Raw genomic sequence first — 17,556 nt, 5'->3', positions numbered from 1 at the left:
ATATATATATATATATATATATATAAAAGCGAAATGGGCTCTTTCTTCCACGGAGCACTATGCCCTTGAAACCCAGCCATTTGCCAACAGCTTCCCTTGTGATTGCTCAGTGGGACCCAGTTGTATTGATGTATGAGAATGTGTGCTGTCAATGTAAGAAACTTTCAAACCTGCACAGAATTTTTATGTTCATCTTGAGCCAAACTGAGAATTGCCAGGAAGCAACTGCTGAACAGATTGAGGAAATCGCTGGAAAAACGGTGGTTTTACCACTTATTTTATTCATACAGAATCAAAGGGGGAGATGTGAGGTGGTTACATGAAATTCATTGGCGATAGATCAGTGAGGTGGGAGAAAGCAAAGCAGGGAAACCTCTGGAATTGGATACAAAGTAAAAGAAATAGACACATACTTCTTTGAAATTTGTGAGTATAGGATGGTTAACAATTAACACCATAAAAATAAAGATAATGGGATTTGTGGTCGCTGCCTGTGGGGGGGATTACCCTGACTTCCAAAGGTGGGTTATCTTAGATGCAAAATGACAATAGACAGATTCAGTGAAGGTAAAAATTAACCCTTGTCAGGGAAGATCCCAGCTGGGGCCCTGACTACCCGCCACCAATCGCTTTTAGTTACAAAGTTTTAATGTCAGATTGCCCTGTGTGGGTACACTCCACCTCTGCAGGCCTCCCCGCTTTCCCGAACTTGTCGCTTCCCCAAGCTTGTCGGGTGTAGTCTGTGGCTCCTTTTTCTTTTTTTGTTTTCCACCCTGTAATAACCATTCTCCCCTGAAAGATACACAGCCGTTTCCACTTTAGGACGACTGGTAAAGTTTTTTTTAAACTTTAAAAAGCACAGGGGTTGTGTCTTCCCCCTAACCCCGCCACAACCCATTGGTTTTAAGTTTGTATTTCCAGCCTTCCACCTTAAAATTACGATTCTTGAAGGTGTATTCGTGTCGCTATGATAACTGATAGCCTAATAACCCTTTCCACATTCACGTGAAAATCACATTGTGTGGCTGTAGCGCTTGGAAGTTTGTTCCAAGGTAGAAACAGAAGGCACTGGACAGTTCGACGATCCTGAATCTGAATCCTGGGTTCTGAAGCTGAGGACTGGTTCCAACAATGTGCGCCTCTTGTTAGATAAACTGCAGGGAATGCCAGCTGCTGGGTTCCAGCCGGATATTTGGTTTTACTCCAGGGCGGAGCTATTGACTGATCAGACTCCATTGCTTATCTATCACCCAAGGCTGGGAAGTCCCATGGGTTCATGTTCCCAGCCGTACTAAACCCAAAACTCTGCATGGGCCGAGTTACAGAACTTACATCTGGAGGAAAAACGGGAAGATGTGGGCTCCCGGTTTGAGGAATTCCAGCAAAGTAAGGATTATGCAAGGACCATGGTTTCAGGATGAGTGGCAATATTTCTGAAGGAGGGTGCAGGCTGCAACGCTGAATTTCTGGTTTGGGGCTTAGCGAACATTCCAGGCCTCATTTGGGGCGGAAACAGCTATTTCACCCAGAGAACAGCCGCGCATTAGGCTGGGGCTGCAGCTATAAGTGAAGGAACAGATGCAGGAAGGCGGCCTCAGGGACAAGGAGGGGCGCAGGTGTAAATGGCAAGTTTGGCAGCCACAGTGCCTATCCCACCTGGATGCTGTACAGTTGTAGGGACAGATTCCCTGTTTTGCATACAGCTCTCCCATTGAAAGTCTTGGTGGCTCTGAAAAGAGCCTTTGGGTGTCCGTGTAAGCGGGTGGGGTGGAGCTCACGCCCTCTCCCCGCGGATGCGGCGCGCGAGCTGGATGTCCTTGGGCATGATGGTGACGCGCTTGGCGTGGATGGCGCACAGGTTGGTGTCCTCGAACAGCCCCACCAGGTAGGCCTCGCACGCCTCCTGCAGCGCCATCACGGCCGAGCTCTGGAAGCGCAGGTCGGTCTTGAAGTCCTGCGCGATCTCGCGCACCAGGCGCTGGAACGGCAGCTTGCGGATCAGCAGCTCCGTGGACTTCTGGTAGCGCCGGATCTCGCGCAGCGCCACGGTGCCGGGCCGGTAGCGGTGCGGCTTCTTCACGCCGCCCGTGGCCGGCGCGCTCTTGCGGGCCGCCTTGGTGGCCAGCTGCTTGCGGGGCGCCTTCCCGCCCGTGGACTTGCGGGCTGTTTGCTTCGTACGAGCCATGAGGACTGATCGCAAACACAGTTCGCAACTGAAACCTCTCTTGTCCTCGCTCCTATTTATAACCTCAATCTCCTCCTGATTGGTCCGAATATTCAAATTCCGCGCCGCGAATTCTGGTAACGTGACGGGCCTTGTGATTGGCTATCGGGTCTATTTAAAAAAAAAAAAAAAAAAGGAAAGTTGGTCAGTTACCTTTTCACTTAGTTCCCCGCCCTAGACCCACCCTGTACTTAAGGTATTGATCGCTTTCCTTAATTGGCTTTGTTGTTTCTCTTTGACAATTTCCTTAATCCCCTTGTTCTCATTTACATTTGGGAGGAGACGAAAGTGAAAGTTCCAGGGTTTCTCCACCTTCTCAAAAGCTGGGCGTTTGAATTTGCACAATTTGGTCCTTTATAAAAGCTTCTGACTTGAAAATTGTTAGATTTCTGCAGCACAAGCGCCCTCTTTCATCATTTCTAACCTTCAAACAAACACTGGTATCTCTTTCCTGTACCCCCCAAGAAACAGAAAAATCCCACCGCTGTGAAAGTGAGACAGTTCTTTGAAAATTGAAAAAGCTTTAACGTTGCCGGCTTTGACCAGAGCGAACTGGGAATGCCAACAGCATAATTTGGAGCAGACTTAATGTGCAGCTAACATCTAGATGCTCTTTTCTAGCGTTAGCAACCCGGACTCTAATTTGGCTGGAAACCATACCGTCATGAATTTATATTACCCTTTGTCTGTTTAGATCTGGATCGAGGGAGAGACAAGATTCACAAATAGATACGATTGATAAGACATTTATTTAATTGTTTTCATTGTTATGAATAAGGAAACTTTTCTAAGGGAGGAGGGAAAAAAAAACACCCAGGGCGGCTTCCTCATTAACAGTAAAATTTGAAATCCCCTTGATTGCGTTGAAGGTCTCTATTGGATGATTTCAGCCAATCAGAGACTGTCTTGGATTAAGCCCTGATTTGCATAGAAGCCTTACAAATATAGTCCGACCTTGAGAGCAGCACTCATTCTGCTGGTTTTCTGTCTGAGAACTCCGCACCATGCCCGAGCCCGCCAAGTCCGCGCCCGCCGCCAAGAAGGGCTCCAAGAAGGCGGTGACCAAGGCGCAGAAGAAGGACGGCAAGAAGCGCAAGCGCAGCCGCAAGGAGAGCTACTCGGTGTACGTGTACAAGGTGCTCAAGCAGGTGCACCCCGACACCGGCATCTCGTCCAAGGCCATGGGCATCATGAACTCCTTCGTCAACGACATCTTCGAGCGCATCGCGGGCGAGGCGTCGCGCCTGGCGCATTACAACAAGCGCTCGACCATCACGTCCCGGGAGATCCAGACGGCCGTGCGCCTGCTGCTGCCCGGCGAGCTGGCCAAGCACGCCGTGTCCGAGGGCACCAAGGCCGTCACCAAGTACACCAGCTCCAAGTGAGGCGCCGCGGCCCCTGTCCAACCCAAAGGCTCTTTTCAGAGCCACCCACACTTTCACATAAAGAGCTCTAATGCGGGGCACTGTTCTCATCTCTAAGGAAATTCCATACAGATTATGGGACAAATTGAACGTTAACATCTATAAAGCAACCTCTTTTAGGGGTCGTGTGCTTTTCGACTCTGTAAGTCATTGTTTGTGCTGTTAAGATCCTGTACAGCTTGATGAGATTAAGGTTAGTTTCTGGCATATAACGAATTGGCTGGGGGCTATGGAACCAAAGGAAGGTCTTTTTAAAGAGGACTTGAAACTGTAGCTATGTGATAGGCCACTTACACTTTGAAGTTGAAATAGGTTTTACAAGAGGAAGGAGATGAGAAGGAAACCTGGAACAGGCCAAGAACAAGGCCTGTTGGTAGAACGGGCTGAGAATCAATGCTGTTTCAGCTGCGGAATTTCAGCCCCGTCTCCATTAACAAGTACACAGACACCCGAAATGTTGGGCTCTCCTGTAGGGTCACGGGGGTGAGGTGGGCTTGGTGCTGATCTGACTGCCTGGGATCCTTCCCTCATTGGAGCGCTGCGTGGAGAAACTAGGAAACTGAGTTCACTTCTTTGAGACCCTATTCAGTTTCAGAAAGTGACAGATAATAGGAAGAGAGCAGTGTCCTCAACGGGCTCGCTATCTCATTTGGACATTTAAGGTGACCAGACAAGGGGGTAGCGTTGCCGAAAGCGGACATGACTTCACCTTACATTTCCTAGTTCCCTGGAGGCAGTTCTGGGAGATGGAGTAAGAGAGATGACAAAGGAAGACAGTCAGAGAGGGGGATTAACCAAAAGAGTGTATAGAGTGCAGATTTCAGTGCATGGGCTGGAGTGGACAGATGGAGGTTATTTGGTGCAATATGTTGGCTCTGGGAGAGATGCCGGGCCAAGTGCACAGCCTCCCGTCAGCTAGGCCCCTTCCCTCAACTCTGGTTCTCCAGTCCAAGGGAAACGGAGGGAGAAAGATGTGGAACATGAAACCAAGGATTCAAGTAGTGTGGCTGCAAATGTATAATTTATCTGAAATGTGTTAACTTGCTCAATCTCTTTCCCCTTTTTTATGGCTGTCCCTTTAAAATTCATTCAGTGCGATTAAGTCATGGAACTCGGGGAACTTCCATTGATCTGTGACCCTTTCTGTTCCGTCACCTTGGAAATGGCCGGCCTGGCAGTGGGTTCTGAGGCCACCATTGCATTAAGGTGATCTCCCACCTGTGGTTCTCGGCATTCTTCACTTGCCCTGACCAAGATGTTGGCACCAGCTACAGCCCTCCCTCACATTCAGATTGTCTTGAAGGAAGAAAAAAGGGCAAGAGAATACCCCCACCATTTTTTTTTTGAAACCCCGAGGGATGGTATAAGATACCATTGACCAAAAATAATGGCCATACCGCGCTGCAAAGGAAGGTTGGGGGGTTTAATTACTAAACAAGAAATGAAAATAAAATAAATGTCAGGGGACATAGCACAGGTCATGTTTAAAGGCAAAAGGGAACATTGGGGAATTCTTAAGTCTTCAGAAGGACACTTTCCAGTACAACGCAAATCCTCCTATCTAATAAAGAGGGAATATGCTAATTGACCATCACTCCGTCACAAAGATGGCTGCACCCATAGCCCCCGTGGGGGTTGACAGGGCACCTCAGGCCATGCCCCCCCCAATGGAGCTTGACAGGGTACCTCAAGGTACACCCCCAGTGCTGGGTCAGGGGAACTCAGGCCGCGCCCCCTGCCCAGCGGGCTTGGTAGGGGACCTGAGTCTGCGCCCCCCCCCCACCTGGCGGAGCTTGATGGAGGACCTCAGGCCATGCCCCCCACCCAGCAGGGTTTGACGGGGGACCTCAAGGCACATCCCCTGCCCTGGTCTGGCTGGGGGACCTCAGGCCATGCCCCCCATCCTGGCACCAGGCTGGGGGACCTGAGGCTACGCCCCCTGCCCAGCGGGACAGGACAAGGGTGGGACTGGCCAGGTCTGGATCGAGCCCAATGAGGGGAGGGCACGGCCGGGTCTGGGTCTCACGTGATTTTGAGGTGCATGTGGGTGGGCGGGCACTTGACTCTGGGTCCCATAGTGAGCCCCAGACTCTGACAGGAGGAAGGTTTTCATATACATTTTACTAATTTTCTTTCATCTCTGACACTTCTATTATAGAAAAAGGGCAAATAGCAATATTAAATTATTTCCTCTAATTAATCCCCTTTTAATGTGCACGAATTTCATGCACCAGGCCACTAGTATATAATAAAGAGGGAATATGCAAATTAAACATCACTCAGTCACAAAGATGGCTGCACCCACAGCTGCGGCAAGGGGGAATTCCATGCAGGAAATTCCCATAAGGAGCCTTAACAAGCAATCAGCAGGGACCTGGGCTATGCCTTGCCCCGCCCCCATGGGGCTTGACAGTTGACCTTAGGCTGTGCCCCACACCCAGCGGGGCTTGATGGGGACCTCAAGGTGCACCCCTAGTCCTGGGTCAGGGGAACTCAGGGTGTGCCCCCGCCCAGCGGGGCTTGATGGGAGACCTGAGGCTGTGCCCCTGTCCCAGTGCTGGGTCGGGGAACCTGAGGCTGCACCCCTCACCTGGTGGGGCTTGATGGAGGACCTCAGGCCACGCCCCCCATCAGGAGACCCGAGGCTATATCCCCCGCCGTCAGGCCTTGACAAGGGTGGGACTGGCTCCGTCTGGATCTAGCCCAATGTGGGGGACCTGGCCGGGTCTGGGTCTCCCCAGATTTTGAGGCGCTGCAGGAGGGCAGGGACTTGACTTTGGGTCCCGTGGTGAGCCCCAGACTCTGACAGGAGGAAGGTTTTCCTATACATTTTACTAATTTTCTTTCATTTCTGATACTTCTATTATAAAGAAAGGGCAAATAGCAATATTAAAATATTTCCTCTAATTAATCTCTTAATGTGCATGAATTTCATGCACCGGGTCACTAGTGGATTATAAATACCAACAAGATTTGTTTCTGTGGGAGAGGAAGTAAGATAATACAACTCTTGTTAAAATTAAATTATCATTTTGCGGTAAATAGTGCTAGAGAGCATACGCAGCTGGGTGCAGTCAGCATGAGAATGAAAGGTCAGACTCAATGCCTTCTGTGGACAGGGTCAGACTGAGTTTGGAGTCGAAGTAGTGATTAAAACACGCTACTGTTTTAACATACTTTCCAAGTATAACAATCTGATACAGAAGCTCCAGTCCTATCTGCCTCGAGCCTGTCTTTCTTTTTTTTTTCCCTCAGCTCATTTAAGAAGACAAACCAAGTTCTAATGAGCAGTCAGCATTGAGACCTCAGATCTGTAATAAAGTCAAACTGCCTTAGGTGCACGTTGTTGTGGGTCACTGCTTTAGAGAATAGCTCATTCTATGCCGGGAATAAACATACAATTTGCAAATGCTTACTCCTGCTGAGAGTTCACAGAAGGCTGCCTTTCTCAAAGAGACCAAAAGCACCAATTTAAAGAACAGGTTCCTAAAACGCATTCATGAGAATCACCCCAGGAGAACTGGGGACCGTGTTCATTGAGGGGCCTGGGTGGGTCTGAGACCACATTTCTAGCAAGATCCAAGCATTGCCCAAGCTGCTATGTTCCCCCAGACTGTCAACAGAGCCTTCCGTTCTGCCACCAATAGGCTCATTAGAAATCCAGGTTGTCAACGGGCATAAACAACGACCTCATTTTTCTGTGTGAAAAAGGACAAATAAAGGATAAATATTAAATATTTCACAGGAAAACCAAAGCTGCCTCACTTCTAACTGTACATTGAGATGGGAACGACATAAAAAAAAAAAAAAAAAAGCAAAGGTTCACCCCAGCTGCTGCAGCTCAGTGATAGAGCCTCCGCCTGGGAACCGGGAGGTCACGGTTCAATTCCTGGTTGGGGCAAATGCCCAGATTGTGGGCTTGGTCCCTGGTGTGGGGTGTGCAGGAGGCAGCGGATCAATGATTCTCTCTCATCGTTGATATTTCTATCTCTCCCTCTCCCTGCCTTGCTGAAATCAATAAAAACATTTTTTTTTAAGCAAAGATCAGCCCTAGCTGGTTTTCTTCAGTGGATAGAGCATTGGCCTGTGGAAGGAAAGGTCCCAGGTTTAATTCGTGTCAGGGGCACATGCCCTGATTGTGGGCTTGATCCCCAATAGGGAGCGTGCAGGAGGTAGCTGTGCAATGATTCTCTCATCATTGATGTTTCTATCTTTCTCCCTCTCCCTTCCTCTCTGAAATAAAAATATTTTTTAAAAAAGCAAAGATCAAAGGTGTCCCGATAGCATGTTTCCCAATGATCAATGACCAAACATATGGGAACAAAGCTGTAGGAGGGGTCAACGGAAAAAGCACACCCCCCCCCCCCCCATCCAACGTTTGGTGGGTCAAGAACCTCGCCTTTCACAATGTGTGTCCCTATCATCCGAATTTCACGTACTATTTCTGCCCCTTCCAATCTTAAAACACAAGGAAACAACTCGGTCCATCGCCACGCACCCTTGGGACACCTGAAACACATTTACATCCTCTTTCCCGCTAGCCAGCAAGGGACAACTTTTGCACACAACCCACTCACTTGTGGGGTACAAAGCAGCCCCAGAGAGGCCTGGGGGGGGGGGCATCTGAAACATCAGAGGAAACTAAAACCACAGTCCCACGTCACCCCCAGTAGACAAGCTGAGCAAGTGTGCCCAGTCCCTCATGAAAACAGATCACCTCAATGTCCCAAATCAAACAATTTTAAAAACCTCAAGACACATTAAGAATATAACTTAATATATAGAAATGGGTTTTAAAAGATTAAGTAAATGGGTAGCTCTAAAGAGCCTGTGAGTCGGGGGTGAAGTCAGTTCCGGGGAAGCCAGTTCCGTGGTGAGGCCTGGAACCTGGGTTTCCCTTGATGTGCAAAGCTCCTTACTTACCCGCTGAAGAGGCCATTGTTCCCCAGTTGCCTCGGGCAAGGAGCCCCCATTGCTAATGTGAGCGAAACCGGACCGACGCCACAAACCCTGCATCGCCCCAGGGACTTAGGGACCGGCCTCTGTGGGAGGACCTATTGTCTGACCGTCCCGTTAAGATTACCACCTAATTAGTGTTTCACCTGCGCAGGGTGGGGATTCGGAGCCTACAGACGCGTTCTGCACAACTGGCAGGAACTAACTTAACATTCCAACCCCTGGGCCACAGCGCTTCCAATTGAGACTCTAGGCGGCTCTGAAAAGAGCCTTTGGGTTTCCGTGTAAGCGGGTGGGATGGAGCTCACGCCCTCTCCCCGCGGATGCGGCGCGCCAGCTGGATGTCCTTGGGCATGATGGTGACGCGCTTGGCGTGGATGGCGCACAGGTTGGTGTCCTCGAACAGCCCCACCAGGTAGGCCTCGCACGCCTCCTGCAGCGCCATCACGGCCGAGCTCTGGAAGCGCAGGTCGGTCTTGAAGTCCTGCGCGATCTCGCGCACCAGGCGCTGGAACGGCAGCTTGCGGATCAGCAGCTCCGTGGACTTCTGGTAGCGCCGGATCTCGCGCAGCGCCACGGTGCCGGGCCGGTAGCGGTGCGGCTTCTTCACGCCGCCCGTGGCCGGCGCGCTCTTGCGGGCCGCCTTGGTGGCCAGCTGCTTGCGGGGCGCCTTCCCGCCCGTGGACTTGCGCGCCGTCTGCTTCGTACGAGCCATTGCAAAGGACGAGAAGTTAACCTGGAGGAAGAGTGAGAAAGCTGGAGCTCAACACTATATATAAGGCAAGACCCGCTCTGATTGGACCAGTTATCTGTCCATCAAGTCTCAGACTAAAGTTACTGCAAGCGGCAAACACTTCCGGATAGGTGGGACTTCCGGTGATTAAGACCGAACATTAACTTTTTCCTCCCAAGCACACTTTCAGTAGAGTATTTTCTACCGTCTTTCGCCTCTATCGTCTTTACACCGTCTCTTGCACAATATTTTGGCGTTATCCCGGCAACAGTGACATATGTTGTTCGCTTGATAAGAATTGTAAATTTTGGCGCTTAGCCTGCCTTTCCTACGTTCCGTTTGAAAAGGCGCGCGCTAGATGTGATTGGCTAAGTGACATGTTTTTGCCTCATTCAAGTTTAGGAAGTCGGATTTCAACATAAATTGCTTGACTTCCACATTTGACCTTAGACTGTCCCTCCCCCACCCCCGAACTTGGAGATTTTTACATTTCCTGTTTTCATATACTTTTCCTAAATGCAACAAGACAAGACCATTAATTGAAGTGATTTTATTTTCTGTTGTAACTACATTAATATATGTATTACCCACTAATCAGCATCCTCACAGAAAGCATTCCACTACGTTTTACACTTTTACCTAAGGCTTGTATAAAATAAAAGTTAAAAAATACTCAAATGTATAAATGATGCAAAGATTACTAAGAGCCTTTTTAAAGTAACGCTGAAGCTTGTGTTAAGTTCTGCCTAAGGACATGAGGAGGGTGGAAACGGAAAAAGGGTATCTGTAATATTATAAACAAGAAAAATTAAAAAGAAAAGTGCATGACTATGGCCACATATTGTTTTCCTATTTGCAAATGGTTAAGGCCCAGCGGGGTTGCAGACAGACCTACAGGTGATTTGTCCTATTAAGATGCAAAACTACCCAACAAGAGACTGAAAAGGTGGTTTTATTGCGGCGGGTCATTAACTACATTTGCACTTAATTAGTCACCTTTCACCAAACATTGTCTTTGTATACAATGTATTTCTTGTCTTAACCTCGAGGTATTGCTACACCGATTGTCTTAATTACCTGAAACCTGACACCTTTTGTTTCCACTTGGCTGCTAACTTGTCCGTTTAATGTATCTTTTCAATGGTTGGTTAATTTCGCTCTTATGGGGTGTTTGCCGACATCTACTGAGGAAACACGGTAAAAGCCACTTTCAAGCAGATTTTTAAATAAAAAGCAAATGCAAGCCCTTTCAGTGAGAAGGTGGGTGGCTCTGAAAAGAGCCTTTGGGTAAAACAAAAGGCAGTAGGTTGTGAGCACTTGGTTTACTTGCCCTTGGCCTTGTGGTGGCTCTCGGTCTTCTTGGGCAGCAGCACGGCCTGGATGTTGGGCAGCACGCCGCCCTGCGCGATGGTCACCTTGCCCAGCAGCTTGTTGAGCTCCTCGTCGTTGCGGATGGCCAGCTGCAGGTGGCGCGGGATGATGCGCGTCTTCTTGTTGTCGCGGGCCGCGTTGCCCGCCAGCTCCAGGATCTCGGCCGTCAGGTACTCCAGCACGGCCGCCAGGTACACGGGCGCGCCCGCCCCGACCCGCTCGGCGTAGTTGCCCTTGCGGAGCAGGCGGTGCACGCGGCCCACGGGGAACTGCAGCCCGGCCCGCGACGACCGCGTCTTGGCCTTGGCGCGCGCCTTGCCGCCCTGCTTTCCGCGTCCGGACATGATGCGCTTTCAAACTTCCCAGGAAGTAGTGAGAGAGTAGGGGCGGCCCTTTTTATAAACATTGTTGGGCGCGAAATATCTGTGTCACAGCTCAAGACTGCGGCCTCACCCTAACCAGTCAAAATGCAAATTTGGCATTCTTTCGTTCTGATTGGACAGAGCTCATTTTTTTTTGACGTTGTTGTGAATAGCCACCAATCAGACACAGAACTGTAATGTATCACCTTATTTGCATACGAGGCTCTATATAAAAGGGACACGGTGCGTCCCAGTCTTATTGTTTCTCTACTTTCCTAAGTGTTTTAGGAGTCCTTCCTCCCGACCATGCCCGAGCCCGCGAAGTCCGCCCCCGCCCCGAAGAAGGGCTCCAAGAAGGCGGTGACCAAGGCGCAGAAGAAGGACGGCAAGAAGCGCAAGCGCAGCCGCAAGGAGAGCTACTCGGTGTACGTGTACAAGGTGCTCAAGCAGGTGCACCCCGACACCGGCATCTCGTCCAAGGCCATGGGCATCATGAACTCCTTCGTCAACGACATCTTCGAGCGCATCGCGGGCGAGGCGTCGCGCCTGGCGCATTACAACAAGCGCTCGACCATCACGTCCCGGGAGATCCAGACGGCCGTGCGCCTGCTGCTGCCCGGCGAGCTGGCCAAGCACGCCGTGTCCGAGGGCACCAAGGCCGTCACCAAGTACACCAGCTCCAAGTGAGGCGCTGTGGCCCCTGTCGAACCCAAAGGCTCTTTTCAGAGCCACCCACAAAGTCTCAAAGATCTGTAACGCCAAAGTCGGTGCAAAGGCAAGAAACTTGCTTCTCCCCTGTCCTATGGGCAAAAGTGATCTAGGCAACTGGGATGTTGGCTACTGTGGCAGACTGCAAAGGAAAGGTGGCCTAGGTCTGGTTTTTCACAGAAAATACTCCTGGGTTGTTTCTAGCAGCTAAATAGCTCGTCTTGGGAAGGTCCAGAATTGTCTGGCATCCTGTAGAGTTTTAAATTCTGTTAGTATCCAAGGGTGTAAGGAACCGCGGCAGTTGCTGAGGGCGGGGAGGAAGTTCCTGTTTTTTGTAAATTTTCCAACTACCTGGAATTCCCCTGCAGGGCGGCGCCTGGATTGCCTCTCTGGATCAGATCAGTGTCATTCAAGCCCTAAGGGCTCCCAGCGTTCCTAACCCTTGTCCAGAGCTTTTTTTCCCTTAAGTTTTCATCTCCTAGGACTTTATTCTAAGGTTTCACAGGATTTAACATTTGTGTGTTCCAGCCTGTCACTGATCTTGTCCTACAATCACCACAGACGGGATCTCCCATTTCGGGTTGAGTACTGGCCCCTTGCTCATCGGTCGAGTTGTGAGGATTGTTTCCACAGTGTTTGTCAGGCTTTTTCTCAGGGAAGAGGCTGGATATCAGGAATGGGGAAACCGTGGAAGGGAAGTACATGGGTAGAATAAGGAAAGTAGACGTGGCCTGGCCGACTAAAGTTTCTTTAAAGTAGACATCACGGTGGGGATGTAGGATCGCCTGGCAGCCAGTCGAACCTCAGAACTCAGATGTGAAGGAGGAATTGTGGCCGACGGCAGAGGGAATTCGAGCTTAAAGAGCTCACTTTCTACTTATGAGCAACTTGGAGCTTCACGTCTCTTTCCTTCAAATGCCTCCATTGCACATTCCTATGAACATGCAGTAATGACTCGGGTTTGTAATGGACTTTGTGAAGAAAGCTCCCTGGGGCCCACATGTTATGAAGGCATTTATTTCTTCCCCTCCAAAGCATGTTTAAAATACATTTTTTAAAAACGGTGTTCATAAAAAGAAACAAAAAACTGAGTCCTTGCTTTATTCACGGTAAAAAGAGAATATGTTCACATTGTGAGATGCGTTTGCTTTTCAGCGAGAGGCTTGGAAACATGCTTGTTGTCAGGCAACATGTTGATTGTGTGCCTCTTTCCAGGATAAACACTTTGTGCTCACAGAACATTTGCCTGTTGTGAGTGACCTCATCCCTTTCTTACTTTAGTCTATTAAAAAAAAAAAAAGCCAGGATAGCTTTTAATTTTTTTCAAAAATCCTATGTAAGAAAGAGGTAATATGCAAATTGACTCTCACTCCATCACACCATCACAAGATGGCTGCACCCACAGCGGAGGCAGGGATCCCGTAATGAGCCGAAATGAGCAATCAGGAGGGACATCCCCCCCTTGGTGGGGTTTCATGGGGGACCTCAGGCCCCGGCGTGTGCCAGGGGACCTGAGGCTGTGCCCCCCCTCCCGGGGGGACTTGACAGGGGTGGTGCCAGCCGGGTCTGGGTCTCACACGATTTCGAGGTGCACGCAGGTGGGCAGACAGCTGGCTCTGGGTCCCACAGCATGCCACAGACTCTGACAGGAGGAAGATTTTCATATACGTTTTACTAATTTTCTTTCATTTCTGACATTTCTATTATAGAGAAAGGGCAAGTAGCAATATTAAATTATTTCCTCTAATTAATTCCCTTTTAATGTGCATTAATTTCATGCACCGGGCCACTAGTAGTAAATAAAACAGAAGTATTCAACAAGAACAAGCATGGACTACGGGGAAATGCCCCAGGCAGGACACAGCCCCATCTGCCTCTTTGAATGCCAAGTTCCGGCAAATTATTTCAACCCTCTGTGAGCATCACCTTCCGTCTAAAATGGGAATAAAATGAGTAACTACCACGTGGCCTTGCTGGGGTGATCAATAAAAGATTTCCGGTAAAGCTCGGGACAGTGTCTTAGGGCAGAGTCCTCCCGGATATTAGCTGTGGCTACAGCCTGTGGTCCCACTGGATCTCAGAGCCCCGAGGCCTGGAACAGGGCAGGAGGCCAAAAAGCCTCCTAACATTTGACATCAATTAGGGTTCCTTGTCTGGCAGCGTGAACAGCGCAAACCCCTTCCTTCTGTAACCGGACCACCAAGGGGTCCGAGCTGCCTGTCACCACGTCAGCCCATTCAGCAGGAAGAGGGCTGCATGCTATCTGAGCGCTTATTCCAATCCCGCAGGCCGTCTGGGAGCGCAGCTGGTCATCCACAAAAGTCTGCTCTGCCCCCACCATGAGCCAGCTGTTCGTATCGGGCAGAAGGGCAAAGATTACGTGGGGAAGTAGGAATTACAGGCCTGGGATACTCACTACAGGTTACAAGTCATGTGTGTGGGGGCTGGGGGGGGTCGCCGAGAGCGGGTGCCTGGGGGCACCCGGGACCAGAGTACAGATAACGGGCTGGGTGCTGCTGTAAAGAGCAGGTGCCTCCTGGATGAGATGGTGTTGGCCGCCCACTTGTAAATTTTTCCAAAACAGAATTAGGCCGTGATCTGTGTTCTCGGGGTCCATCTTCTCAAATCAGAAGCTGGGGAGCCAGCTTGGGACACGGGGCTCTGAAGCGGAGTTCCCCGCGTGGGTTCCAGGAGCCTGGGAACCCCTGGAGTCGTACGTGAAGCATGGGAGGTGCGTGGGTGCATCTGGGGAGGACATGGCATCCATCACCGGGTCCCCAGAGCGATCTGCCCACGGCTCGAACTTCCACTCCTTCCTTGGGTGGAAGTTCCCATTTTATCGCCTACTCCTTACGGAGGGCATTTCCCCATCTGCCAACAAGGATAAATAGTTCTTCTGCGTGTTCTGCAAACTTCTCAGGGAGAAACTGTCAGAGAGAACACGGGTCTCTCGGTCTGGGCAGCTCTCACTGCATGTCATTCTTGCTAAACGTGAGAATGCCGCATGGTGTGGAGGAGGTTAGCCCACCACAAGGAAGAAATCGGCATTTAGTTCACCGGGCTTAGGAAGCAACATGCAATTGGCAAAACAGAGTACACAAGCGCCCGCCAAGCCTCCCTTCCGGGAGGCACAGCTTTGGAAATGACTGGCCTGCCCCCTGCACTTGTCACAAGTAAAAAATAAAATGGTCCCTGACCGGTGTGGCTCAGTGGACAGAGCGTCGGCCTGCGGACTGAAGGGTCCCGGGTTCGATTCTGGTCAAGGGCATGTACCTTGGTTGCGGGCACATCCCCAGTAGGGCGTGTGCAGGAGGCAGCTGGTCGATGTTTCTAACTCTCTCCCTCTCCCTTCCTCTCTGTGAAAAATCAATAAAATAAATAAATAAATAAATAAATAAATAAATAAATAATAAATAATAAAACGGTTTTCTTTAAAAAGACTTGTGTTTCTTTGGTTCTGTTACTCCAAACAGCGAACCCACTGTGTTCAGTTAGACGTTGGTCTGCAGGCCCCGAAGGGAACTGCTCCCCTCTGCTCCCTCTGCTCCCCGGGCGGAGCCAGGCACCTCCTGGCCACCTCCCTCCCGGCTCTCCGTCCTGGTCTCCCTTCTACTTGGCACTTTACTTTCTCCATTTTCTTCCCCACTCATCACCTTATCGGCAAGGCCTTCCATGGCCATACCATTTACAAATGTCACCTATCCAGAAGTAAATAAATAAATAAAATAAAAAGATCACCTGTCCGTGGTTCAGTGATCTTCATAGCACCGAGCACATCTGACGCACTTTGTCTTGTTTTGTTGGTTCCCCCCAATAAACTGTTAGCTCTATGTCTACAGGAACATTTCGCTCACTGTTATAATTCCCGGAGTATATGTAATTCGTGTCTGCTTCATGCTATATGCTCAATCTTTTTGTTTGTTAAATTAACGTTCTCGTATAAGTTTATCTCCTCAAACCCGTGCCTTAGCTCCAATAACATCTGATGATTTTCCTATTTAAGTACTGGAGTCCATATCTTTAAAATAGATGAGATTTAAAATGATAACATTGATTTTTCTGACCTAAAAGTGATGGGGGGACTTATGATAGTTGGAGCACCCGAATTAATCTGAAAGATACTATTTTGAAATTCTGAAATACATCTATATATAATGCATGTAAAACATATAAAAAGCCAGTGTCCGTGACGACCAGGACGACCAAGCGACGGGTCACCACGAGGGGCGCTGAGCCTCTCTGGTCCCTCCCCGCGCCCCCGGGCTCCGAGGGCGGCGGGCGGGGCCTCCGGTGCCGCCAACAAACTCTCCGCCTGAATCAAACCCGGAGCGTGAAACCCAAGGCGGCTGATGGCAGCTTTAACGCGCGTGTAACAGCTGAAGGGGCTGCTCGCGTTTAAGGAAATGTAGGGGGAGCGGAGCTGAAACAGGCCTTTTGTGGAGGAAAGTTGCTGAAAATGGGCGACTTCGCCCCGAAACCGCAGGAGTCCGAGCGCGCAGCCCGTCCCCGCCGGGAGCTGGGAGGAGGGAGGGGGAGGGGGAGGGAGGAGGCAGAACCGGTGGCCCCGGGAGGGAGACGGCGAGGCCGCCAGGCTGTTAGGCCCCGAGCCAGAGCGCCGGCCATTGAGGGTGAAAGTGACACAGATCTACCCGCCGGCCCAGGTCCAACACACAAGCAATTTTACTGGGAACTTTTTAATCGACCCAAGTTCTTATGGGGAGAGGTTGCAGGCTCACGTTCTCGCAACTTGTACATTAATTTGAACTCTCGCCGAACAAGTCAAAACCAGCTTGGCGGAGCGCCGGGCGCCGCCAGTGAGTTGTCCTCGACAATCAATGAGATTTGAAGGGAACAAGGGAGCACAAGGTACCCGCCAGGGAACGGATTCCAGGGGAACACCCTCCACTAGGGGTGGCGTGGCGGAGACCGGCCTTGCACTCACCCAGGTCACACACACGGAACAAAGCACGAATATCCGCGCTCAGCTCTTCCGAGAGGGGGTGGGCGGCCCTGAAAAGGGCCTTTGGTTCTGGGGCGGGAGCCAGTCGGTGGGGCTCAGCCGCCGAAGCCGTAGAGGGTGCGGCCCTGGCGCTTGAGCGCGTACACCACGTCCATGGCCGTGACCGTCTTGCGCTTGGCGTGCTCCGTGTAGGTGACGGCGTCGCGGATCACGTTCTCCAGGAACACCTTGAGCACCCCGCGCGTCTCCTCGTAGATGAGCCCGGAGATGCGCTTGACGCCGCCGCGCCGCGCCAGGCGCCGGATGGCGGGCTTGGTGATGCCCTGGATGTTGTCGCGCAGCACCTTGCGGTGGCGCTTGGCGCCGCCCTTGCCCAGGCCCTTCCCGCCTTTGCCGCGACCGGACATGGTGATAGCGCTCAGACAGACTCTGAACAGGCTGAGCCACAAAGGCAGCCCACTTATATACGCGGAGTGCGGACCTAATTGAAAACAGAAGGCACGCAGGAACTTCCGCCGGATGTAGGGCCCATGCCTCGCGACCTCGCGCCAGGTTACGTCACCGTGAATGGAGTCCCGCCTCCCGCGCTAGTGTGGGTCCCCGGATGAGGATTTCTGCAATTGACTGCTGAAAACTAAAGAAACTGACCATTTTTCCCTGTAGAAACACAGAAGACAGTAGAGAATTTTATAAATTTACTAGTGACCCGGTGCACGAAATTGGTGCACATTAAAGGGGAATTAATTAGAGGAAATAATATTGCTATTTATCCTTTCTCTATAATAGAAGTGTCAGAGATGAAAGAAAATTAGTAAAAT

General features: G+C 50.5%; 6 protein-coding genes across 6 annotated transcripts; 2 read left to right on the top strand and 4 right to left on the bottom strand.

The window, feature by feature from the left end:
* Nucleotides 1-1,727: 1,727 nt before the first annotated feature.
* Nucleotides 1,728-2,229, bottom strand: LOC307093184 (histone H3.1). Its single transcript, XM_079761048.1, has one exon. It carries the CDS (start codon nt 2,183-2,185, stop codon nt 1,775-1,777), a length of 411 nt encoding a protein of 136 aa, XP_079617174.1. The 5' UTR covers nt 2,186-2,229; the 3' UTR covers nt 1,728-1,774.
* Nucleotides 2,230-3,182: 953 nt separating this feature from the next.
* Nucleotides 3,183-3,651, top strand: LOC307093858 (histone H2B type 1-C/E/F/G/I-like). Its single transcript, XM_079762154.1, has one exon. It carries the CDS (start codon nt 3,229-3,231, stop codon nt 3,607-3,609), a length of 381 nt encoding a protein of 126 aa, XP_079618280.1. The 5' UTR covers nt 3,183-3,228; the 3' UTR covers nt 3,610-3,651.
* A 5,206-nt stretch (nt 3,652-8,857) lies between these two features.
* Nucleotides 8,858-9,371, bottom strand: LOC307093853 (histone H3.1). The gene has a single exon (XM_079762149.1). The coding sequence runs from the start codon at nt 9,317-9,319 to the stop codon at nt 8,909-8,911; it is 411 nt and encodes a 136-aa protein (XP_079618275.1). The 5' UTR covers nt 9,320-9,371; the 3' UTR covers nt 8,858-8,908.
* Nucleotides 9,372-10,604: 1,233 nt separating this feature from the next.
* Nucleotides 10,605-11,103, bottom strand: LOC307093516 (histone H2A type 1). Its single transcript, XM_079761684.1, has one exon. The coding sequence runs from the start codon at nt 11,050-11,052 to the stop codon at nt 10,660-10,662; it is 393 nt and encodes a 130-aa protein (XP_079617810.1). The 5' UTR covers nt 11,053-11,103; the 3' UTR covers nt 10,605-10,659.
* A 240-nt stretch (nt 11,104-11,343) lies between these two features.
* On the top strand, nt 11,344-11,802 carry LOC307092899 (histone H2B type 1-C/E/F/G/I). Its single transcript, XM_079760452.1, has one exon. The coding sequence runs from the start codon at nt 11,377-11,379 to the stop codon at nt 11,755-11,757; it is 381 nt and encodes a 126-aa protein (XP_079616578.1). The 5' UTR covers nt 11,344-11,376; the 3' UTR covers nt 11,758-11,802.
* A 4,671-nt stretch (nt 11,803-16,473) lies between these two features.
* Nucleotides 16,474-17,184, bottom strand: LOC307092818 (histone H4). The gene has a single exon (XM_079760309.1). The coding sequence runs from the start codon at nt 17,143-17,145 to the stop codon at nt 16,834-16,836; it is 312 nt and encodes a 103-aa protein (XP_079616435.1). The 5' UTR covers nt 17,146-17,184; the 3' UTR covers nt 16,474-16,833.
* Between the last annotated feature and the right edge of the window lie 372 nt (nt 17,185-17,556).

This window comes from Cnephaeus nilssonii (genome assembly GCF_951640355.1).
Source record: "Cnephaeus nilssonii genome assembly, chromosome: 21".
NCBI lineage: Eukaryota > Metazoa > Chordata > Mammalia > Chiroptera > Vespertilionidae > Cnephaeus > Cnephaeus nilssonii.
Note: the sequence above shows the minus strand (reverse complement) of the source record. Positions and strands in the feature narration are given on the sequence as shown.